General features: G+C 56.0%; 1 protein-coding gene across 11 annotated transcripts in view; it reads right to left on the bottom strand.

The window, feature by feature from the left end:
* The window catches only part of Gse1 (Gse1 coiled-coil protein), a 355080-nt gene that overhangs the window by 37458 nt on the left and 292780 nt on the right, over positions 1-24842 (bottom strand). For 3 of the 11 annotated variants that reach the window (NM_001427026.1, XM_087594695.1, XM_087594697.1), the window contains 1 exon segment: positions 5837-5907. The exons of 7 other annotated variants lie outside the window; for them this stretch is intronic. In NM_001427026.1, coding sequence (NP_001413955.1) covers positions 5837-5843 — 7 coding nt within the window. In that variant the 5' untranslated portion in view covers positions 5844-5907. 11 annotated transcript variants of the gene reach the window in all.

The raw sequence follows: 24842 nt of genomic DNA, 5'->3' as shown, positions 1-24842 counted from the left end.
GGCCCTCCTGCCCATACACGAACGGGGAAAACACCGCACAGCGCCGAGTGCGAAAACAAAACAAAACAAAACAAAACAAAACAAAACAAAACAAAACAAAACAAAACAAAAACAAAAGACAGGCACACACCAACAGCGACTGGGAAAGATCTACTCTGTTTACACAGGCCCTTCGTTCCACACCAGCAACCTGTCCCTTAGGGAGAGATCTGAAGTCGGGACAGAGGAGAACCTGGAGCCTGGCTTTTCTCCAAGCCTGGCAATGCTGCCCCCATGGGTCCAATGTCTGACCACAAGCAGGAAGCCTGGTTGAAGACGCCTGAGCCCTTCTGCATGCAGACCCAGGTTATCCCCATCCGGCCAGAAATTGCATGGATCCAGGGTGCCCACTCGCCGTGGGAGATCCTAGGAAGACACCTGCCCCAAGTTATGTGCAGCAGGATACTATCAGGGCTTGGCCTCCAACCCCCCAACCCCCACCTCCCCAAGGAAAGAGACAAGCCCAGGTTTAGCCGAAAGAAGTCCCGAGAGCTGCACCTGCAGCCCCGGCCTGCCCCTCCCCCCGCCCCCCTGGTGAGCCCGCTGTCCTCAGGCCGACACACGGATCTTCCTTTGGGACGGCTTAACCTGTCCAACATCGATACGGCTCTGACCAAAAGCGTACAGATCGATTCCTTTTATTGCTGCTTGCAGCCGCGGGCCCACCATGTGAGCGCAGAGGGGCAGAAATGAGGGGGCTGTTGTGTGCTGGAGTACTTCCCAAACCCAGACCCCCGAGTCTAGGCTACGGTTACCAAGGAAGGGAGCAGGAGGTGCAGGGGTGAGGCATGCATGAGCTGGTTTTGGCGATCCGGCAGAAGGTGACCATCCACCCAGCAGAATGGTACAGGGGCTAATTTATAGCTAGAAAAAGGGTTCCCCTGCTGTTCACCGTGAGGGCAGACTACCTGGATCTCTGTTGAAATTTCAGGGACACCATTACCCTTTATGGAGCTTGTGGGTACCAGGTATCCCCTTAAACACCCAGTAACACGCCACCTGCCCTAGGCTGGAGGCCGCCACTGAGGCCCACAAAACCAGGCTACATACACACAGGCTGAGAGAATACAGATCAGCCAGTTGACACCCCCCACCCCCACCCCCCCATGTTAGCTCTTCTCTCAAATGCTGGCCTCAGTCCACTGTCTGAGCTCCCCCCATGGCCATCTCATAGCCAGGGATCCATCAGTCGCTTGCATGACTCCCCCCTGCCCCCTGACCTAGCACCTGTAAAGCTCCCACTAAGTGTAACTTAAGGAACTAGCCACAGAGTAATAGGTAGGTTCTGGGCATGCTTAGGCCAACAAAACCCCTGTCGTCATCTCTAGGGGGAGGATGTTCCAGCACGAGAAACAAGGGTGTAAGACAGTGCAGAGGCCCAAAGGCAAGCATGGGGACTGATCAAGAGTTCAAGACCAGCTGGGCTGTGTTGATGCACACCTTAAATCCCAGCACTTGGGAGACAGGCAGATCTCTGTGAGTTGGGAGGCCAGCCTGGTCTACAGAGAGTTCCAGACAACCAAAACAAAGCGAAAAAGAATCCCAGACTAGCTGGTAAGAGTTCCTGCGTAGCAAGCACAGGCATTGGGTTCAATCCTCAGCTGCAGAAAGGTGGTGATGACTCACTCTGTAAGCCCAGCACTCAGGAGTCTAGGCAGGAGAACCAGAAGATCAAGGTCATCCTCAGACGCTCTGAGGCCTTATCACAAAACGACACAGACTGACATCAGCCTGGGCTACACAGTGAAAACCTCACAAGAACTAAGTCTGTCAGTCCAGGTGTGAAGCACGCCTTTACAATGGTGCCTGGCGGCAAGAGGCGGAGGTGTATACCTTGAGTTTGAGACTAGCCTGGTCTACGGACTTTTTCAGGCTTGACTGGAACAACACAGCAAGAATGTCTCAAACAAATAAAACAAAATAAAAACGGTCTGGAGATAGCTCTTCAGTCAAGAGCGCTTGCAACTCCCAGAGTGAATGGCTTGGTTGACAGAATCCACATGGTGGTTCTCAACCATCTAGATTTCCAGGTTCAGGGGACTCCAACGCCCTCTTCCCACCTCTGCGGGCACTGAACATGAGTGGTACACGGACATTCATGAAGGCGTTCACACATATGCATACGAATAAACTTTTTTTTTCTTTTTAGAAACAGGGTAGCCCCAGCTCTCCTGGAACAAGAGATCCACCTGCTTCTGCCTCCTGACTGCTGGGATTAAAGGTGTGTGTTACCATACCCGGCAAAATAAACCTTTAAAAAACAGTAAACAAGGGGGACTGGAGAGATGGCTCAGCGGTTAAGAGCACCGACTGCTCTTCCAGAGGTCCTGAGTTCAAATCCCAGCAACCACATGGTGGCTCACAACCATCTGTAATGGGATTGGGTGTGTCTGAGGACAGCTACAGTGTGCTTATATACATTAAGTAAGTAAATAAATCTTTAAAAAAAAGAGTAAACAAACAAATACAGATACTAGGTCCCACCCCAGAGATGAAGATTCATCTGAATGGAGGCCTGGCTTGGATACACGCGTTCCCCCCCCCCCAAGTTCCCTCAATAAGGATCCTCCTAAACCAGAACCCCCCCTTCCACACACACCCCCATTCCCCAGTTACTGGTGTTCCCCCTCCCCAGAATCCCTAACATCCAAACCCTTTCCACAGTTCCGTGGTGACTGAGAACAGACTCTGGTGTCCACTAGATTTCCCTGTTACTTACAACCATTCCTTCAGGCCTGGCCTCAGTCCTGGTCTCCCGGAGGCTAGCTGTCATTCCTCCATCCTCTAAAAGGCGGGCACAGGGAGACAGGCATGGAGGAGGGAGGGGCGGCTGTCACCTGGAGCAGTCCAGACCCGGGGGCAACCTGCACAAGGGCAGGGACTTGCCAGACAGGGCTGTTTAAGTAGCTTTATCTGGCTGGGGTGGAGGGGGTGGGGGGCATGAGGGAGTGTGAGGAGATTGTGGGGAGATGAAGCTGCAAGAAGCCAGATTAAAAGGCCTCCGGAGCGCACGTTGGCAGCCGCCAAGAGCTGCCGTTGGACGCTCTCCCGTTTCATCTGTCTGTACACCTCCCAGCAGCGAGCGAACGCGAGGCTGGGTTCAGGAGGCGCTCGATAAATTCTCATTGACAGGAACACTCAGAAGCGTCACCTCCCAGGCTGTGGCCTGTGTGCCTGGGGGCGGGGGGAGAAAGGCCAGCGTGGGAAGTGAAGCCAGCACAGTACTGGCGGGCTGCACTTGGCCAGGCCGAGGAGATCTGAGACTCCATGGGGGCAGAAATTAAAGTGAGTCGGCAGGTCTGCCGCACAGCCACCAGGCTGAAATGTCACCTCAGACGAGGTTCTCTGCAGGTTAAACATGCTCTCTCGACCCGAGATCCCAGGAGAGGGAGGGAGAGGGAAAGACGTGGGCTAGGCCTCATAGAGGGATTGTGGCTGTTGCCACAACACGGGTAATTAACGTGCTCCCCCCACCAGAAGGCTCCTATCCAACCCCACCAGGCATTGGAGTAACCCAGGCTGGGCATTCCAAGGCTGCAGATGGGGCCAGGAAAAACCGGCCTTGCTGGCTCACTCCACAAGCCCCTGCGGGTTCCTGGGGGCAAGGGGGAAAAGTGGCAACTGGCTATTATTACACAGTGAGTCTCTAGGAAGGGGAGGGGGGGAACCAGCAGGGAGCCAAGGCTAGACCTCCTCCACGGCAGGGAAATAGACCACACCTGCCTGAAGGGTCAAGGCCAGCTGGGGACTCAGCGGGCTGGGGCTGATGGAGGGCCTGGAGGAGGTGCAGGCCCCTGGTCCACCACAAAGAGGCGCAGACCTCTTCTTCCCCCTTCCTCTGGCTAGAGGTGCAGAGTCCTGAGGTGGCTGCCTTTCTGCAAACCACACAGCCCTTTGAGATCTGCAGCTTCCAACTTCCTCCAGAGAGACAGGGAAGTTACTCACAGCCAGAGGCCTGCCTGCCTGCCAGCTCTGCCAAGAGCAACAGAGGCTTCCAAAGGGTCAAGCTTTTTCGGAACCTTCCTGACATTCCGACCCCATTAAAAACAGAATTGCCCCAGGTCATCCCCAAGGTTAGGGGGCCTGACAAGGCTTGGCTCCTAGTAATTTTAAAATGTTAAGTTTAAAGGAACTATATATATACACCCCCTTTCAACCCTAACCGGTCAGGATCCTAATAACTGCCCCCAACAGGTCAGGGCCTGATCTGGCCTCCTAGCCTTCCTGGTTCAGAACCTGCCCTAAGGCAGGCAGAACAGAGCCCAAAGCTAGGACAGGCCTCCCACCTCCTTTCCGAAGGCGGGGCTGACCCCGGGTCTCTGGCTGGCTGCTCACCAGCGCCTCCCCCCTCCCCCAGCCTCCTCCGCTCCTGCTGCCAGACCAGGCGACAAAAGCCAACCTTGTACCAAGCCATCAAGGCACCCCCCAGGAGGTGGTCAGGCGTGACCCGGTGCCTGTGAGAAGTGTTGAGCAAGCTGCTTCTGCACAGCAGAACCCGATCGGGTGAGCCTGCCAGCAACCCTGTTCCGGTCCACCCGGTGGGGCGTGACACCCAGCACAGCAGATGACACACGCTGCCAGTCGGAGCCTGTGCCCCGGCCCCCCTCACCTGTGGCGGGGCGACTGAGCGGCTGAGTCAGACACAGCCTGCGCCTCAGGTTCCCCGCCTGCGGGTGGGGGCGGCTGTAAACACAGGCTGAGCAACACTTAAGTAGCCAAGCTTAAGTAACACGGACGCCCAGGGAAGGCTGCTCGCCAGGGGGGGCCCTGTCTTCCTAGGGAAGAGGGGGTAAAACAGTCTCAGGCAAGAGACTGAGACACTGCCAAGCGCCCAGCCAAGACCTCCTGCCTTTGTCCCCTTTGCTGGAAATCGGCTTAGGCCCGATGCTCCCTCCTAGAGTGAGGCTGCGCCTTTTGTTCCGGCCCCCTTTACAAAAGGATCTTGTATTTTGCCCCCCCTCCATTTGGTGGTCCCGCTTTTTGTTTTCAAACCCCAACCTGTGTGGGCCCCAACCGCGACAGATAAGACACTGCAGGGGTCTAGCAAGGGTTTAGTGTGCTTTAAACGCATGGAGACAAAGGCTGGTTTGCAAGCACCAAACCGACCCAACTCGAGCTGGCACCCCCACCACGAGTGGCAGGTGCGCGGGGGCGCCCCTCGCTCGCTCCGGGCTCCGATACCCAGATCTGCGGCCCCTAGCCTGCTCCTCGCAGTCCTAAGCGGCCCCCTCCACCTCCCTGCGCTCGGAGAGGCGGGCAGCGGGGAGGGCAGCCCAGCTCCCGCTCCGCCTCCAAGAAGGGAATTTAATTAGCCTGCCGGAGAGGCGGCGGGCGACGAGGTGTCTCTGGTGCTGCAATATAATTGAATCGGCTCCACTCGGGCGGGCCACTCGCCGTCAGCGCGGCCGCGGGGGGCGGGGAGGCGCATCCAGGCGGAGCGGGAAGGGCCGGGCGGGGTCGCGGAGGCCCCCTGAACTGCCATCCCAGGCAAGGCGTCCCCCACACCGATCCAACCACCTGCCTGGGCACCCCCGCCCCATCCAAAGTTTTGCTTCAACCCCGAGCCCCGGAGCCGCCCCCGCACACTTCCCCGCGCACTTCCGCGGTCGCAGAGCTCGCTGCGCCCAGCGCGCGCGCGCAGCCGCGAGTGTGGCTTCAGGTCGGCCGCGCGCCCCGCGCTTCTCGTACCTCGCACCCGCGGGACCTGGCACCGGCCGTTGGCGCCCCTCCCGAGCCCACAAACTTGGGTAGGGGAAGAGCGAGGGAACCCCCGTCACCCCCCTACCCGCGCGCTCACCTTTCATGCCAGGGCCCCGCTGCTCCGCCGCGCCTGACACATGCCGGAGCCACCGTCGCCCGGGTTTGTCTGAACTGCTTATCTCACCCGGGGCTGTGCGGCGGCGGCTCGGCCGCTCGGGGAGGTGGAGCTTCCGGGGCCTGGGCCAAGAAACACCTGCTGCTGTCGCCGCTGAGGACACACCCAAGCGCAACGCCGCCCACTCCCCGGCCCCGGCTCGCTCCCGGCGCCCTGACCTCAGCCGGCGGGAGGTGTCGGGTTTCAGCCGCAAGCGCACGCGCGCGCACCGACGGACCGCCCGGAGCACCCAGCGCGGTCACAGCCCGCCGGGTAGGTGCCGCCCCCGCGCTCCTGGCGACCCGGGCTGGACAGTCGAGGGGGACCTCTTCGAGGCTTCGCGGGCCACTCATCTCCCAAGAGTAGAGAGGAGTGGCTTACAACACTCCTCTCCGCCTGCCATATCTGAGCCTCAAAGCCGCCTCCCCAAGCGCCTGGAACAGTGCCTGGCACCTGGCCACCCACTAAGAGAGGGGAGGGATAAACCCAGCGCTCAGGAGGACTTTCCTTGTGCTGAGTGGAGGGGACTACACAATATAGGCCGCTGGCCTCCCTCGCTCTCCAAGATGCCTGATCTATTACCGCAACTTTAAAGGATTTAATGTTAAGAGCTGGGGCCACGAGCCTCTGACCCAAAGTTTTGCAAAGTCTCCATCTTTAAGAAATTTTTGTGAAGGCCACACGGGGGGGGGGGGGTCGAGTTCTTTAAAGAGCCCATGTTCGAGAAGCTTAAGTCCACGGAGGCGCCGCTGCGCCAGGGGCATCATTAAGTAGCTGGGGTTGCGGTCAGAGGCGAGGCCGCTGCCGCCGCCTCCAGAAACTGGCACAACCCACCGCGCCACCGGCCCCAGCGCACCGCCTTCCCATTCTTGATGCCCCCACCCACCCTACCTCACCCAGGCACTTCACCGGGATGACTCAGGGAGCGTCCTGAAATTCTTCGGCACCCACAGGCGGCGCGGAGAGGGACTGGGCCCCAGCGTCCCCGCCCCCAACGCGACCGGTCCCCAGGACGTCCCCTTCCCACCACCCGGGAGGCGCGGGGTTATAGGACAAGCCCGGCTGGGTCCCTCGGCCGGACCAAGCGCGCAAGGAGCAGCCAGAGAGATGGCAAGGTCGTCGCGAGGTCCCGGGGTCTCCCCCGCCCGCCCTCTCTACACTGCTCTCTAATGATCCTCCGCTTTCATACTTTCGAGCCTGGAGGCCACTGCACCTCCCCGGGGGGAGCACCTCAGCGCCGCTGCGGGTTTCAACTTTCCACGGCGGTGCCAGCCCCAAACCTGCCCCGGGACATGCCCGCGCAGTGCTCGGCAGGCGCGCGCTGCCTCCCCCGCCTTCCTCCCTCCCGCGCCAGCCGGGACAGCGCAGGGAGCGAGCGCGGGCGCCAGCACCCCCCGTCCATCTGTTCTCGATGACGCCGGCGGCGGGCAGCGCTCGGGGCCCGCGCCAGCAGAAGCCGCCGATGCCGCGGGGCGGGGGCGCACGCCGGGCCAGTCTTGCACAAGCCCCTGGCCGACCACAAACGACAAGGGAAACGGGCGGGCAAGGGCAGGCTGAGTTGCTGCTCCTACCTGCGGCCACCGGGTCCCTGGCCCTACACACGTTCCAAGCGGCCTTTGGTCCACGCGTTAGTTCGCGTCGCCCCCGGCAGCGTGGCCTATGCAAGTTTACGACGCTCGCGACCTCCGGGATGCACCCGGCTCCCCGGGAGTGGGGGCGGGGGGAGGCGCCTTCACCCGCTGGGAATCGTACGCAGGAGGGGGAGGGGGGACTGGGAGGTGTCAGGAGAAAGAAACAACTGGCCTCGAGCCGTAAAAACAAAATGAAAAACCTCCCGGGCTAGTCCAACCCCTTTCCCACCTGGATTACTGGCTGGGGGAGGGGAGGGGACAACATGTAAATGAGCAGCTCGCACCTGGCTGCGCTGCCTGCGGGCTAGGTTCCCCAGGTAACAACACCCGGCTCTTCCTCCAAATCTTGTCGCACCTTTCTCCCTAGGGGTGTCTAGGAGGCCAAGTTCGGTCACCTGCTTGCTGAGAACCTGCCTGGCCATCCTATAGAATTGTGAGTGACCACTAGGAGTTACCACCAACTGTTTTGCTTTTTTTTTTTAAGAGGTGGCTGCTCCCCCTCCTATACAGTGTAGCTCCCCTGAAAGCCGTACCCCCAACCGGGGTTTCAGATGAGGAACTTGCCCAGAATTATTCAAGGTTACAAGCTTGCAGGTGAGCCAGGTATCCTCCCCAGCTTCTCAAACTAGGAGTCTGTCTTCAGCCCAGACTGTCGAAGGTAGCAAAAGGGTGACAGACACCCCTGGTTGCCACAGGGGGACAGCAGTGAGCCAGCTTTGTGCACCCAGGCCAGGAAATACTGTCAGCCACTGGAGATGGATGGTCCTCACTGTCCCTACTCCCTGCCCCAGGAAATCAGTAATCCCGAGCAGGGCCTCTGAGTTGAAGGGTGGGAATAGCTCTCTAGCACCATGTGGCTGGCCCCTTGTTAACGAGCTGTACCCTGTATGGATGGACTGCTAATTCCGACTCCGAGGTTAAAAGCTAACCTCCCTCTGGCTGCCCACCCCCCTCCTCAAGCAGCTGCCCGCTCCCACCCCACCAGCAACCTGAGCTATACAGCCTTTGCTCTCTGGGTCCTTTCCCTCAGTTCCCGTTTGTTTGGGGAAGTTGACTGAGAGAGGATTTGAGACCTAAAGTGCTAGGGGCAGTTCTGGAAGGTGGGAGGAACCTCTCAGCTCAGGATGCTTGCCTGCTGAGGACACAGAAGCACCCAGCTCAAGGGGTTGGGGATTTAGCTCAGTGGTAGAGCGCTTGCCTAGGAAGCGCAAGGCCCTGGGTTCGGTCCCCAGCTCCGAAAAAAAAAGGACCAAAAAAAAAAAAAAAAAAAAGAAGAAGAAGCACCTAGCTCTCCTTGCTAGGGTTCGGCCCACGCTGGGCCGCCTAGAATAGGGAGGATTCCCCCAGCCCTTAACAGCTGGGTGTCTGTAAATCCCACCCTTTTTGAGAATCTGGGACCTCAGAAACCTTCTCCAGGACAGATGAACTTCAAAGCAGGGACAGGACGGGTTTCCAGACCTAGAGAGGGTCTGCTGGAACCAGGACAGGTATGGAGGCATCCACTGGAGAAACATCAAGCCCCTGGGGCTGTTTCACAAGGGCCTCCCCAGAAACAAAACCGAAAATTGCACAGCCACAGCTCTGAAAGGCCACAGGGCAGATACCAGAGGCTCACAGGCAGGGCACGTGAGGCAGCCAGAGTTAGGGAGGTGAGAGGGCAGACCGACAGCTTAGAGCCTCCTCACCAAGGTTGTGTCCCCACCTGAACCCTATCTGAAGTGAACCCTGGGTGTCAAGTGGAGCCTTGCTTCCTCCTGAGGGTCAGCAGGGAGACTTAAGAAGATGTGTGGGTTGGGGATTTAGCTCAGTGGTAGAGCGCTTGCCTAGCAATCACAAGGCCCTGGGTTCGGTCCCCAGCTCCAAAAAAAAAAAAAAAAAAAAAAAAAAAGAAGATATGTTTTCTGCTCTGACCAGCTTGCCCCCTCACCAGAGGTGACTACTTAGTCATCTGGCCTTAGACTGTAGCATGAATCTGACTAACCGTCGCAAAAAGAAATTTCCCAGCACAGACTTGCTGGGCTCCTGTCATCGAGTGCCCTCCGGGTCTGGCCAGGCAGGTGGTGACCGCCACTCACAAGTGTCCATGAATCTGCCTCGAGGTTCCTTGACCTACAAAAGCCTGACCTACAGTTGCTTACTTAAACCTGGCAGTATTCCCACAATCCCCCTCCTAACCCCCCAGACACCCTCAGCAGAGTTTATCAGCCCAGTTATTGAGGGAGTGGTCCTGTCTTTGGGTTCAGGTCCTTCCTCTGCAGCAGAGGGAAGCCGCTGGCCTCAGTTTCTGGTATCTTTGCTTTTGGGACGTCTCTGGATGAACGCTTGGTGCCCAGAAAAAGCATCCTGGTTGGGAGGGTTGGTAGGGGGCTGAGAAGCAGAGAAGGGGGGTTCGCCCAGCCTCCACCCATCCTGGCCCCCTGAGCCACTCTGTCCACTGAAGCTACTGAGCCCTCAATACATCTCCACTTTCCTTCCCTTCCCTCTTCCCTGTCCCACATCGGGCAGCCATTCTTCAAAGCCCTGCTTAGATCTGTGTTCCTAGAAGAGGCTTTCCCATCCCTGCCTCTGAAACTCACCTTTCCAGGCTGGCCCTACCCGTTCAGACAGCAGTGGGTCTGGAATGACAGGCCAGCCAGGTACTAAGGTCCAGCCAGGGCCTGGGAAACAGCCTTTACCTAAGCTGTTCGAGGGTGTGTGGGAATGACACCCTGTGGAGGCGGAGTTTCAGTTTTTTCCCAGCTTGCTCTGGGGGAAAAAAGACCCTTGTCTCTCACAACAGTGACAGCCCGGGGCTGGGGGCTGGCAAACAGGCTCTAACCCAGGTTTGCTGACCCAGGACACGATGCAGGCCAGCAGGGCCCGGAAGGCAGTCGGTGGCCTTCTAAAGAGGACCCCTTCCATCTAAGATGCAGTCTGACGGCTGGCTGTTGGGGACTGAGGTCACCCAGACAGCAGGAAGGGGTTAAGACCTGGCGGATCCCCTCGGCCCATTTGGGGAGTTTTCCTCTTAACCCTGGGCCTCGGCGCCACTTCCTGCGCTTTCAGCGCCTGCTCCCACCCGCGCCCCGCACACAGCTGCACTCTTTTACAACCAGTTAACAGCTGTTTTGCATAGATTTTCAATTCTAATTGCCTCGCTTTGTGAGCGCCTCGGAGCCCCGGTGAATGGGGACGCCGTGGCGCACGGCTGGAAGGCGGGCGGGAAGAGGGCACTTGAGGGGAGAAGAAGGGAGCCAGTGTGCGCAGGCTGCCTGCCTTTATGTTTCTAAACAGGAGAAGAATGTCCTGGCCACCAACTGCCCCTGCATCTCCACTCAGAGCCTCGAAATCTGTACCTAATCCTGGCCAGCCCCTCCACCCTGTGACCCAGCCCCTTAACCTCCCCACCAACCCCCAGACAGTCAGGAGCAGCTTCCTATCCCTGCTGACTCTAGGCCCCTCCCCCTACAAAGCACCCCTCCACTCAGGCTACCGCAAGCCACCCCCGGCTCAGAGCCCAGCTCCCCCACCCTGCGGCTCTCTAGGACTCAGATATGAGAGGCTAATTGGACCATGAAGTTGAGCAAGGAGAAATCGCACTCTCTGGAGACAGCTGGCATCTATAAAAGAGAAATATTTGCATTTAAAACCTTTAAACTTTATATGGCTGGGCCAGGGCCAGGCAGGGGAGGAAAGGGTGGAGGGGGATGTGCTCGGCCCCTCCAGAGGACAGAGACTCCCGGGAGAAGCACTGGGATTGCTGGCACTACATCTATGGCACCAACAGCATGCCAGTAGCCACCACCCTTGGTGGCCTGACTGTACTCAGGTTCAAGTTCTTGACTTGTGAAGTCCTGGGTAGAGGGAGCCCACAGCTGTCCCCAGTGACAATCACCCCAACTCCATTATATCCTCTTTGTGGTGAAGAAGAGGCAGGGCTGCTTGCCCAGTCTGCTTTGGGGACTTACACCCTTATCACACAGTTCAGAGTGAGCCATGGAGGTGACACCACCCCTCTCACCCGACCCTACACTCAGGAGCTATACCCCACAGTGCCATCCCGGTGGTGGGGTGCCAGGCTTCCATTTCATTCCATGCCTAACTCCCTATTTTTATATGAGAGGAACCTGGCCACATTTTTCCCACTGTCAACATTTGCCATGGAGAGCCAGGATGCCTTGTCCCTGAGTGGTCTTATGAAAGCGCCGAACAGGCAGCATCTCTTCCAGTCCTGTCTACCTGGCAGGCCTGTATGGAAAGAGAAAGCTCTGGCTTCAAGGGCACACAGCACAGGGGTGGGTGAGTCTGTGTCAAAGAGCAGTGACCAGCCATCAGCAGGAGTCCTCCCCTCCCGTTTTTCTTCACCTACACAAAACCCCATTTTCAGTCAACAAGCTGCCCTTCTCCTCGGCTTCTGTTCCTGTGAGAACTGGCTCCTGGGCCTGGACTGCCTGTGTCCCAGCTTGGTGTTGAGGCCTGTGACCAATGGACAGTCCCTCATTCCTTCTACCGTGCTTCCTGCTAGCCGTGGAGAAATAGTTCATGTCTCCGTGGTTTCCCACCTACTAACCCACACTCACACCTTTCTTAGAGGATCGGGTGCAGTTCATGGATCACTCAGAGACAAGCTGTGTGTTTACCTCAGTGGTGCCGAGGCTGGACCGTCCTTGCACATGCTACACCGTTCCCAACTCTCAAGAGCGAGCCTTTGAACACAGCCCAGAGTCCCAGTTCCTGTTTGCGGGAGAGGGCAAGGGTACCCAGGTTTCTAGTGCTGATGTACAGACGCCCTCCACCTGCCTGAGAGCGGGAACCTAGAAAGGGCCATGCCCAGGGACTAGGACTATGGGCTGAGTCACCAAATTCCTTCCTTCCGTTCAGCATGAGGAGGAAATGAAGCCCGGGACAGCAAGGATCCCCTCTCCTAATGGTACAACCATATGACCAACAACTTGGAAAAGAGAGCACAGACAGTCCCCTTCAATGTCTCTTGGCCTGGCTGGTCACCTCCAGACACCTCTATAGCTTGTCAGTGCAGCCCACCCATGAAAAGCCAAGTAACCAAACTGTGGTGGAATATTAAGCTGGGAAAAAATAACGGGGTCCCAGTATGTATTATATGGCAGATAAGTCCAAGGACAAAGAACAGACACCCAAACCATACAAGCACCCTGCACAGGTGTCCATTCTAGTTCTATTCAACAATACTGTTGTCAAAGGGTCGTGATGCCTTGGACATCAGCTGGGGAATGAGTTTTAAAAGTGTAGCATACCAGGGTTGGGGATTTAGCTCAGTGGTAGAGCGCTTGGCTAGGAAGCACAAGGCCCTGGGTTCGGTCCCCAGCTCTGGAAAAAAAAAAAAAAAAAAAAAAAAGAAATGAAGGCCAGGTATGGTGGCTCGTGCCTCTAATTCCAGCATTCATGAGGCTGGAGCAGGATGGAGCACGAGGAGAAACCTTGTCTTTTTTTGGGGTTGTTTTTTATTTTTTTAAATTTTTTTTCAAGACTCGGTTTCTCTCTGTAGCCATGGCTGTCTTGGAAGGCAGGGTGCTGGGATCACACCTACCGCACTCAGCAGGAGGAGATCCTGTTTCCAGAAAGAGAAAGAAGCCAGGTATTGTGGTGCTTGCCCTTGGTCCCAGCAGCACTCTGGAGACAGAGGCAGGCAGATCTCTGAGTTCAAAGCCACCCTGGTCCACAGAGTTCCAGGACAGCCAAGGCTAAAAAGTAAAACCCTGTCTCAAAAACAAATGAAAGTAGAGGGAGGGAGGGAGGGAGGGAGAGATAGAGGGAGGGAGGGAGAGAGGGAGGGAGGGAGGGAGGGAGGGGAGCAGAGGAGAAGGGTTAAGGAAGAAAGAAAACAGCAAGCGAGTTTGAACACTGACTACATAACAAGCCAGACAAACATGGCGGGATGCTTGGCGAAGGGCAGAAGCCAGACCCAGAGGCTGTCACGTGAGTCCCAAATAAGCAGTGTCCAGAATGGGGCAGATCACAGAGGCAGACAGCAGATGCATTAGCAGCTACTGGGGGGAGGAGTGGCTGCTCTTGTGGGGGCAGTTTCCTGGGTGACGGGCCTGTTCTGGTTTAAGAAGGACAGGCGCATGGTTGCACAACACTGTGTGCGTGCCTGTACGCCACCAGACTGCATGTTTGTTTGTTTTTTTCTCTTTGGGACAGCACCTTTACTCTGTAGCCGAGGCTGGCCTGGAAATCAATCTCTCTATAGCCCAGGCTAGCTTAGAATTCAAGACCTCTCTGCCTGACCTGGAATTACAGGTGTGAGCACTGTCCTTTTTTTTTTTTAATTATTATTATTTTTACAAAATTTATCTAGTGCGCGTATGTGTGCATATGTACACTAAGGAGTGGACAACTTTCTCTTTCTACCATGTGAGTTCTGCTGACTGAACTCCACACAGGAGACTTGGTGGCAAATATCCCAACACAGGGAGCTACCCCGTCGTCCCCTAACTCCAACCCCCACAGCCCAGCACTGCGTGCTTTAAATAGTGCCCCACCCCCTACCCTGACATTTAGTTCTTTGATACAGGGTCTTATGTATCCAAAACTGACTTTGAATTTTCTATGTAGTTGAAAATGACTAAAAGCCTGGACCCTCTCCCCTCCCCCTCCGAAGTGCTGGCAGCACAGGCCTCTTCGAGCTTTAAAATGGATGCTCTAGACTAGGGGAGGGTGGGTGTTTTCCAGGGGACCCCAGCAGACCTTGGAAACTCCCCTTCCTGAAGCACACAGGCCTGCGGGCATTTTGGACCTGTAGTCACAGGAAACAGTCATGTGCCACTGAGCCTTGCTCCCAGGAACTTTCCCAGACTCAGGCACTCGGTGGACTTGAGACGCTGCAGCATCAAGTGCCTCTCAGCCTTCAGGCTAGAAAGGTCACCAAGCTCCATTCCTCCTGCCGAGCCACCCCCACAAAGGCTGCAGGGCCTCCTGTCTTCCCCCCAGCCTCAGGGCCTGCAACTCTTGAGCACCTGGGGGTGGTGACACTGGAATGTACACACACCTGTCTCCTCCAAGGACCTCGAGCCACCTTTGCCACCTGCTGCAAAAGCACACAACTGTGACCTAGGCAGGGATTGGGGGATGGGGCAGAACAGCCCAGGATGGGGGGAGGGGAGGAGCCAGGTGGGTGGGAGCCCCAGTCCCGTACCCCTTAGTTACAGGGTTACAGGAGAGCAGTGAACTTGCAGTCTCTTTAATCTGCACATTCATCAAGCCAGAACACCACAGGATCGACCCTGCTTCCTTCCCACAGACGGCTAGGAGTGCTGTCTCTCTGCCTGGATGATCCCTGATCAATCAGCTGGATAGGAGGACCTCACCATGTTCCAGAGAGAGAGATCTAGGGGGTACGCCCCAGGGACTCCGAATGTACCCACCCAGACCCTAAAGATACGCCCAAGCTCTGTGATTCTCCGGGCAGATTTAAAAGCCAGTAGAGGGCTCCTTGGCCCACAAACCTCCCAGACCAGGAAGCATCCCTAACCCTTTCCATACTGATACTGGTTCAAGGACCACAATGGGCCATGTTCTCCTGACTGTGAGAGCCTTCTGTGCCTCTGTGGTACCCGGGACTCGCCAGTGTCACTCACTCCCGGCTGCAGACTGTGGGGTTGATATTTCATCCAGGGAACATTACAATTACTCTCTCCCCTTCTCTCTCTGTCTCCCTGTCTCCCTGTCTCCCTGTCTCCCTGTCTCTCTCTCTCTCTCTCTGTGTGTGTGTGTGTGTGTGTGTGTGTGTGTGTGTGTGTGTTTTGAGACAGTGTTTCTCTGTGTAGCCCTGGCTGTCCTAGAACTCACTCTGTAGACCAGGCTGGCCTCAAACTCAAGAGACTCACCTGCCTCTGCCTCCTGAGGGCTGGGATTAAAGCCCAGCTCTACCATGCCTTGCTTTGCCTTTAGTTCTTTTGGAGGTAAGGTCTTTCCCTGTAGCCCAGGTATTCTCTAACTTTCAATCCTCCTGCCCCAGCTTCCTGAATCCTGGGATTAATCCTGGGATTATAGGCACAGGCCTCCCCAGATGGCCAAATACCAGCTTTGTTTCCCATCCTCTCATTCTTGTCTTGATTTTCCCCACTGCCTGTCACCAGAGCCCCAAACTGTCACAGGAAACCATCAGATCCCAGAGGCCTTCGTGGCTTGGAAACTCCAGGAAGGAAACACATACACTGGCAAACAAACCCTTGTGTCCCCAGGAGTGAGCCCTTGGCATTCCTGGGGAGGACATTCTGGGGTCCTCAAGGTCAAGTTCAGATCCTGCCTCTGCCAGCTCCAGGCAGTTGCAAGGATCCGTTGGCACCTGCTCTCATGTTTACGTCACTGTCATTTAGTATCATAGGCTGAAATAATCAAGGAGGGAAGGTTAGACATAAGCCATTTCACGGTGGGGAAGTTCTCGGTGTCAAGCCTGTGGCCAACTTCCTGGTGTTCCGGTAGGTAAGTGGCAGCAAGCTTCAGCAGCAAGGCCGATGAGCCACGGACAACCCTGCCTCAGTTTCCCCCATCCTCAGGGGATGTGCCTTTTCCCAGATGGGCCTTTGGTTGGCCCCAGGCTGGTGCTGCATCTGGGTCCGACCCTAAAGCATCTCCCCACTTCCTGTGGCATGGAGCAGACACCAGGCTGCTGGTGTCCAGCCTGGCTAACAGCTGCCCCAGAGTGACCACTGCTGTATCTTTCGTTCCTCAGGCTTCCCGGGGAACTGGTGACAAAGGGGACTGCCCTCTCCTGCCATCTGTCCCTTAGCCTCCAACAGCAGCACCTTTTGCAAGTGGTGTTTCCTCTTGGGTCCCTCCGGGGTTCCCCAGAGGCTGCACCCACCATCTGCTGTCTCTACCCTCAAGACCACATATTTGTAATACAGACACCGTATTTCCAACCTCCCCGGGCCCCGGCCTCTTCCTCGGTCCAGCTCTGCTTATCCTGGGGCCTTGCCTGACCCTTCCAACTCTTCACTTTGAGCAGTTCCTCCTCTCTACAGCCTTAAACCAAATGCTCACTTCCTCCAGGGAGGCTTCCTAGTCGGGGCCCAAGTGGATACCTCTACCCCTTCACTTCCTATTCCCAATGGGTTCAGAGAGAACCAGGGCAGATCAGTAGCTTTCATCTTGGTGTGCACACCTAGTGAGAGAGAACCCTCATTAGCTACCCAGGGGCACCCCCAAAACAAAGTGGTGGAGAAGGGGTACAGGCAGCCATGGAGTACTCGGAAAGCCGGGTTCAGAAATGACCGCACTTGTGTCCTAGCATTGGGGGTGTCACGTGTGTGTGGCAAACGCTGTCCTCTAGCCCCTCCCGTCTTAAGAGCATCAGGGACAGAGCTGTCTCTTGCCACACAAAGCCCACACAGCACACCCAGCATCAGCCAAGAAGGAGGCTGTGCTCCCGGCACCAACCACAGATCACCACGCCCTGCTCTCCTGGGAGTGACAGGGAGCACTGGGCCTTGCCTTCTTCTTGGTTCTGCTGTCTCCTTTCTCAGAAGCTGAGCCCTACCTCCACTCTCGCCCTCTGCACTGACCTGCCTGGCTGGCAATTTGAGCTCAGGGTTAGCCCAGCCCAGCCCAGCTCAGGAGTAGTTCTATTCCTGGCTCATCCAACAAACTGCTCGCGACCTTGGGGAAGTCCCCCGTGCTGGGCTGCTTCTCTCCAAGCGCTCCCATTAATAAACCAAGGTGGCACCGTAAGACCAGGCTCTACTCCAGGATGCCGTGCAGTGTGGGACAGCCTAGAGGAGGAGGTGGGCCCCTGGCCAGCTGCACAGAGTTACAGGAAGACGCATGTACGGATGACCTGAAACCCCTCAGGAGTCACAGACCAGAGTCCAGGTCATTGTCCCAGGTTCTGGGAACCTTAGCAGGCGGGAACAGTGGTCACTATTGTGCTGTCACAGAACGGAGGAACACAAAGAGCCGTATCTGCTCATAGTTGGGGTGACAGCCTCACTTGTCCCCCAGGTGATGTCTGTGCAAGTCAGATGGGAGCAGATGATGGAGAGGCAGAGGAAGGGGGAAGAGGGAGAGAGGAGAAGAGGGAGGAAGGTGAGGGAGGAGGGAGAGGGAGGATGATAAGAAAGAGGGCTGGAGGGGTTGGGGATTTAGCTCAGTGGTAGAGCGCTTGCCTAGCAATCGCAAGGCCCTGGGTTCGGTCCCCAGCTCCGGAAATAAAAGAAAAAAGAAAAAAAAGAAAGAGGGCTGGAGAGATGGCTCAGCGGTTAAGAGCATTGACTGCTCTTCCAGAGGTCCTGAGTTCAAATCCCAGCAACCACATGGTGGCTCACAACCATCTGTAATGAGATCCGATGCCCTCTTCTGGTGTGTCTGAAGACAGCTACAGTGTACTCATATATAATAAATAAACCTTTAAAAAAAAAAAGAAAGAGGAGGAGGAGGGAGGAAGAAGAGGAAGAGGATCAGGAGATGCAGGAGGGGGGGCAGGAGCGGCAGAAGGAGTAGCCATCAAGAGAACAGAATAGCTGGGATCTACAATGGCAGATAAGACAAAGCCACATCAGCACAGAACACGGACAAGCGGACCACAGGTCACCTCAATGGTTGCTGTGTACTGGCAACCCCTCCCCCCCATCTCCACCAGCAAGAACCTACTGGCCAAGCCTCCACATCATAGCTGAGAATCTGTCCTACCTGCTTCTATCAGCACCCCTGACATGGGGAGCTGGGATAGATCTGGGAGCCAACATCTCTTCAACCGCCCCCCCCCATACACACACAGACACACACACACAGACACACACACACAGACACACACACAGACACACACACACAGACACAGACACACACACACAAACACACACACACACAGACACACACACACACTCTTCCGGGGAACCTGGGCGCACGCAACCCCCCTGTGAGAACCACCCAGACGCCAGCTTCTTCTACCGTCTAGCTGTGGTGTGATCCTCTTTTAAAAGTTAATTTCAAGTGATTCCCCTCCTCTCCCAACAGGATCTGAAGAAGCCTTAGGAGCTTCTGTTTATTCTTTTTATTTATTTATTTATTTTTTCCTCCAAGAGGCTCCCAGTAACTGAGAGGAGAATTACATTCAGAGAGAATTGGGTCCCTGGAGAAAGTTAACGTTATTCGTTTAACGACTTCCGTGGGTGCCGGAGATGTGAGCAGGCTGTACCCAAAGATGTCTCTCCTGCGGGTACTGGGATATTTAATTCACAACAGCCAAGGAAGATAATCAAGAGGCACCAGAGGGGAGGGCCCAAAGGCATCATGGCTTAGGGGAGGGAAGGAGGTAGCCTTGGCAGTATCTGGCACCTATCACCACCCTGCCACAAAGTGACCACGATGATAGAATGAACACAGTGACCAGTGTCTCCATTGACATGAACATACACAGTCCATTCAGCCAAGCCACCTGGGCACAGGAAGCAGCCCCAGCCCAAGGCACCCCTCTGCACCCTTCGGGTCTTCGTTGGGACTCTTGCAGTGGCAATAGAGTTCACTGTCCCCACATGGCTATGTGAAGAGCTGGTTCTTTCTCTCCTAAGGCTCCACGAGTCAAGCAGGACTACTCCTGAAAGGTCCAAGGTGGGTTTCACGTACATCTCTGGTGGCAGGTACTAAGAGGGCGGTTTACCTTAAGAGCTGGGTCTGACATCGACCCAGAAAGGGGCAGAGAGGTCTGAGAACTAGACGGTCCACCGAGCTGCCCTGTCTAACAGAGCATGTTGTATCACAAAGCTGGAGGCCCTCTATAAGGGTATTTCCCAGCACAGGAGCAAGACAAACCCAGGCCGTAAAGAGAAAAAAACTGCAAACATGCCCTCCAGCAGCCGGTTGTCAGCAGTCGTACCTCAGACTGCACCAGCTGCTCTTTTTTTTTTTTTTTTTTTTCGGAGCTGGGGACCGAACCCAGGGCCTTGTGCTTGCTAGGCAAGCACTCTACCACTGAGCTAAATCCCCAACCCTGCACCAGCTGCTCTTATGTCTGTGGTTCCACAGCAAAGCCCCCCAAGCCAGGAAGAACATAGACAGTCCTCCACACACTGGGGGCCAACTGCCACCATGCCCCTCAATGGGTCAGAGACTCAGAGTGACTAGACCCAAGCTGCACAGCACCACAGACAGCAACTGAAACATGAATCCAGGCTCAGTCCTCCCTCCAGCATCCAGGAAGGGAAGACTCCAGAAAGATCTAGCCTGAACCCAGTTATGGCTGAGGGCAACCCATCTTTGTTTATTCAAGAAGACCTCTGAGTAAATCCAGAAAAAACCTGTCACAGAAAAGCCATTCCAGCCCTGAGTGGCCGGCCACTCAGCACCTGAAATGTGGCCAGTTGCAACTAAGAAATAGAATTGTTAAGTTCATTTAATTTCAAGTTGCAATAGCCACATGTGGCTAGTGGCGCCATGCGGAATGGACATTTGGGTCTAGCTATGGCCACACTCTGTGAATCAAGGAAAGAGGCAATCAGGCCCAGACTTTCACCTGGGCTTAAGGAGAAACAGGCAGAATGTCTGAAGAGTCAAGAACAAGCCTTGGAGAGTTTGGCCCTCAGATCCCAAGTAGAGAGGTTTGAAAAGCTGAGTCTAAGCCATTGTAAAACCCAGCTTCTTCCCCATCCCCAGTAAACCACTTTAGGGCCTCACTTCACAAGTCAACACAGGGAGCTGAGGAACTTGGTACCCATCAATATTCAGTCCCCGGTGAGAAGCACAGGTCTGAGAAGGCACGGAGGGCTGCCCTCCTGCACTCCACCTGCCTGCCTTCCCAGAAACCATTTAGAATCTGCCCCACCACTGTGTGGTTCCATTTGGGTACCGGGCCTATGGAATTACCCCCGAAACACACATCCACATTCGCTAGGATGTAGTACATCAGTCACCAGGCAGTGGACATGCAGTACAGCTCTGACCCAAGCCTACAGCACAGAAATAGGAGAGAAGGACCGGTTGGAGAGCCTGAGGACCTACACCAGACAGCTCAGCCAGGGCACGGCCCACTCAGGCTCTGGAGCAGTAGAAGTGCTGACCGGCACAGGGAAGGCACTGGTGAATGCAGGCACTAATGCCTGTGAGGACGGGTAAAGGAAGGGCAACCAGAAGCAGCCCTAGTATCCAGGAGGCTGAAGGCCAGCAGAAGACCAGCCTGAATAGCTGGCGGGCCCCAGGAAGACCCAGCCAGCCGACCAACCAGCCCAGCATCTCAGTTCCCCCAGAGACTTGGCTCACAGATGGGCCTACAGTGTGGAGAGAAAGGAGCTTCCAGCAAACAGCAGATGGGCGAGCTGACCATGGTGGGCAGGGAGGTCTGCCTGCTCCAGTTCTGCCCACCAACTACCTCAGAGCCCCAAGGAATGAGGCCCCAGGTCGGCCCTACACAGGTGAGCCTAGTCTAGGCCCCCTCTGCTTAGATCCAAGCCTCCCTTTCTGCAGCAGAGCCACAACTGGCCCCCCTCCCATTACCCACACAGGGTGATGAATGGCAAAGCATGGGGCGCGCCTAGCTTGGGGAAAGAGACCCCGGCAATCCGGGCAATTTTCCAAGCTCGGCTTCCAAGCCCCTCCGCTCAGCCCCCACCACCCCCACCAGGGAGCAGCAGTGTGCTCTGTCATCAGAACCGCATTGTTCTGGCCAGAAGAGAAACCGGGTCCGGCAGATGGCAGGTGAAACGGAAGCAGCTTGCTGTGGCCAAACCAATTATTTATCTAATTATGATTTACCACTTAACCACATGATCTTTCTGCAGAGTTGTGGGCAATTAAAACCAGGGTGCCTGTGTGGATTATGCAAATGGGATGCAGCCCAGCAGAATAAAATTGGAGATTAGACATTCACACAGACTGTGCTGGCCCGGGGTAGGGCCTGGGGGGGGAGGGGGAGGGGGAGGGGGAGGGGGAGGAGCGAGGGAGGGGCGGCAGTGGAAATAACTCCTCCCCAACTCCTACCCCTCCCAGCTGTTCCGAAGATGACATCAGGCCCCTTGGGAAGGAGAATCAAGGCATCTGGCCTGAAGGACTCCGTGGAGAGCCTGGTGTCACCGGGTCTGCTCCTTCTTGGCTGAAGATGCTGAGAAGCAGCTGCTAAGACTATGGGCAGCTACCACCCCTGCTTGGACGGGCGGCTCTAGGGGTGGAAGGGAGAGCAAGAGGGAGGGGAAGAGGCTGTGGTTAATTGTCTCCAAGGTTGGCTGGCTGGTGCAAGGAGGATCCCACCTTGGCAAGTCCGGAAAGCTACATTATTCACATTCCGGCTGCACCTTTGGAGTGCAGCTACTGCGGTCCTTTTACAGATTAGGAGACTGAGGCTAAGGGTGGTCAGCGCTCACTCACATGGGTGGACCTCAACGGCTAAGCCAAGCTCCTAGCAGATCTAGGTTACTAAGAGCAGGGCAGGGTGTCTCTGAGCCTGTGCCTCCAGCCAGCTGTCAGACAGGGAACTCCTGTCAGGGCACCCAGTGAGAACAGGTTTGTTCAGGTAGCTAACAGTCACCATAGCGTCACGACCGTCCAGATCAGGACACCCAGGGCAGGTCTCAGCTCCCCGGCTGGTCATCCTGCTACCGGTGGCAGGTTTCTTGTGGTCTCTGAGCTGTTTGCAAATCTTTGAAGGGGTTGGACAAAGATGGCCAGCACTCAGGAGGCAGAGGCAGGTGGATCTCTGAATTCGAGGCCAGCCTGAGCTACAGAGTTAGTTCTAGGACAGCCAGGGCTACACAGAGACACCCTGTCTCAATAAATGTGACAAAGAAGAAAAACATCTTCAAAGGGACTAGATCCTGGCTTCTTTGCAACTCTAAAAGATGGGGTCGAAGGACATCTAAATCTCCCTGGGCTGCCTGACCAAGGGGAGAAGAAACCTAGAAAAGATAGGGCAACCGCTGGGGATTAGGAAACACCCATCAGAGCTGGCTTCCTCCAATCAGAAAGCCCCGTACATCCGACACTGTCCTCTAATCTGTGTGTGGGGTGAGGCGGTTGGTCATTTTTCTGCGCGAGGCACAGAGCAGGTCCCTGGCTTGTCCAAAGAGGCGGACCTGGGTTTTCGCGCTTTCGTTGCACAAGGGAGGGGCTGAGAAGGCAAGTTCCATGTGAAAACTCGAAAACAAACCTGAGAGCCCCCGGGGGTTGCCATCTCTGCCACTCCCATTCTGGGAGCTGCCGAGCCTAATCAGAGGGGCTATGGCTGGGTGTGCCGGGACCACCTGTGCTGTAGCAAGGAGGGCCTTCAAAGGTACCATATGGTCACTTGGGGCTCGATGGTGACCCACGCGCTGCTCAGCCTCAGGAAGACATGAGGTACAATAAACTAAAGCTGCCGTGCCTCAGTTGTTTAGCGTGGAGGCTCAACAGTTTGTGGCCAGGGGACACTGAAGATCTAGAACGTTCTGTCCTCGTAGCCCTAGGTGGGCAGAAAGTAAGCCACAGAGAAGAAAGACTTTTTTCTGTTTGGTCCAGACGGCTCTCCGGCACTTTGAAAGGCTTTAGCACCACAGGAATACGCCCATAACTCTGCCAAGAGAGCTCTAAGGCTCTCTTCCTTGAGCTGAGTGTCTGTTCACACCAGGGACAACACGCCAGGAGAGCAATGCCCATGCTCACATCGTCCTCACTGGAGCAGGGCAGAAGAGGGCTAGCCTTTGGAACTCGGGCTCCTTGGAGGCCGTGTCCTGAACACACATATATACACATGCACGTGTACACACATACACGTAAGTAGTATTCCCTTGAGAAACTAATGAGTGCCAAGAATCCTGCCCTTCCACAAAGCCCCACCCACTCAGCATCCCAGTTTTGCCAGGGCCCACCCACTCAGTAATCCCAGCTCCACCAGGCTCCACTCACTCAGTAACCCCAGCTCCACCAGGCCCCGCCCACTCGATTTCTCAGCTCCGCCAGGCTCCACCCACTCATGCTAGTACACAGAGGCCTTAGCTCTCGCTCTTCCTCTGCCGCCTTCAGATAAGCTTGTTTGTAACTCAATAGCCCTCCTCCCCCGCTCCACCTGAAAACCATTGGAACTGACCCCTCAGGAACTTGGATGCAGTTTTGGGTCTCCACAGTGCACATTTGAACCTGAGAGAGAAGCTGGGAAGCACGGACCATGCTGTCAACAGTCTGAACCACGGGAATCGGGATGGTTGAGGCGTTGTACAAGATGACAGAAGACAGGAAGGAGGTACCTGAGGCACACCCACCTGCACCCAGCCTTCTGTAAACTAGTTCTTCCCCTCCGCTGAGGGACGCTTGCCCTGAAGAGTATGAGGGAGTCCTCGAGGTGAGGGGCTGCCTCCTCTTGCAGAAAGACATGCCCTGTTCATAATGGATGGCAGCTCTCATGCGGCTGCACCAGTCCATAGGGGACGTTTGCAGCTTGAAAACTCCGGTAACAGAATGTTCTCAGTGATCCTTCGTGATCCAGCAAAGGTCACAGATGGGGCCATCAATCCGGGGGAATAATGAAGGTCCTGGGTTCTGCTGGCTCATCTATGGCAGAGGACAGCTTTAATCGCCTCCCTTAGGGAGCTGGCCCGGTTGCACAGGCTCAATTACTGATACAGCAAACTGACCAGATGTGGGGCTCTAGCTGGCCATAAAGCCATTTGCACTCTGACAATTAGCAGCCTCGAGGATCTTCATGGGGCACCAGCTCTAAGGTACAGAGCAGGCAAGGGAAGTGGTGAAGCCTTAGGACATTGGGTCTGCTCATATCCACAGTTTCAAGTGGCTCTGAGGCCACCCTCCCAGCTAACGCCCCAGAAGGGGACGCTCTGCTCCTAGAAGCCCAATGGGGGGACGTGCTCAGTCCTGGGACCGTCACTGCTGAGAACAGTCTCCGGGCACAGAAGGGACTTCCACTGGTTTGCCACAGGGGAGCAGTTGTCAACAGTGGCCTGGCAAGACTAGAGTCAGACAAGCTTGAGGTTCAATGCAGGGAGGCCCGGGAGGCGCAGGAAAGGCCTGGTAAGGGACAACACCAGGCCTCAAACTCAGATTCCGGTGCTCCCGTTTGTACTGACCCCCCACAGGAACCAGGGCTGTTCCTAGCAACCCCCACTCAGGAAGAGACGCCATGCTTGGTCCAGGCTGCATACGTGGCCGAAGCAGCTGAAGATGGAGTACCACGAACGAATCCCCAAGGCCCAGCAAGCGCGTGGTGGTCACAGGCCTGCGCTGCCTCCTCCCATATCCCCTGCCTACCGCAGTGTGATCACCCAGAGCCTCTCACACTCTGTTGCCCTATCAATTCCACTGTAATGTATTTTATGAATGTGCAGATGGTGTGTGGAGAGGGCCAGGGGAAGGCTCTACCTTGGGATAAGAAATTAGCACTGGCAAAT

This window comes from Rattus norvegicus, chromosome 19 (genome assembly GCF_021556685.1).
Source record: "Rattus norvegicus strain SHRSP/BbbUtx chromosome 19, alternate assembly SHRSP_T2T, whole genome shotgun sequence".
NCBI classification, from domain to species: Eukaryota; Metazoa; Chordata; class Mammalia; order Rodentia; family Muridae; genus Rattus; species Rattus norvegicus.
The sequence above is the reverse complement of the archived record's forward strand: the minus strand, read 5'-3'. Positions and strand labels throughout refer to the sequence as shown.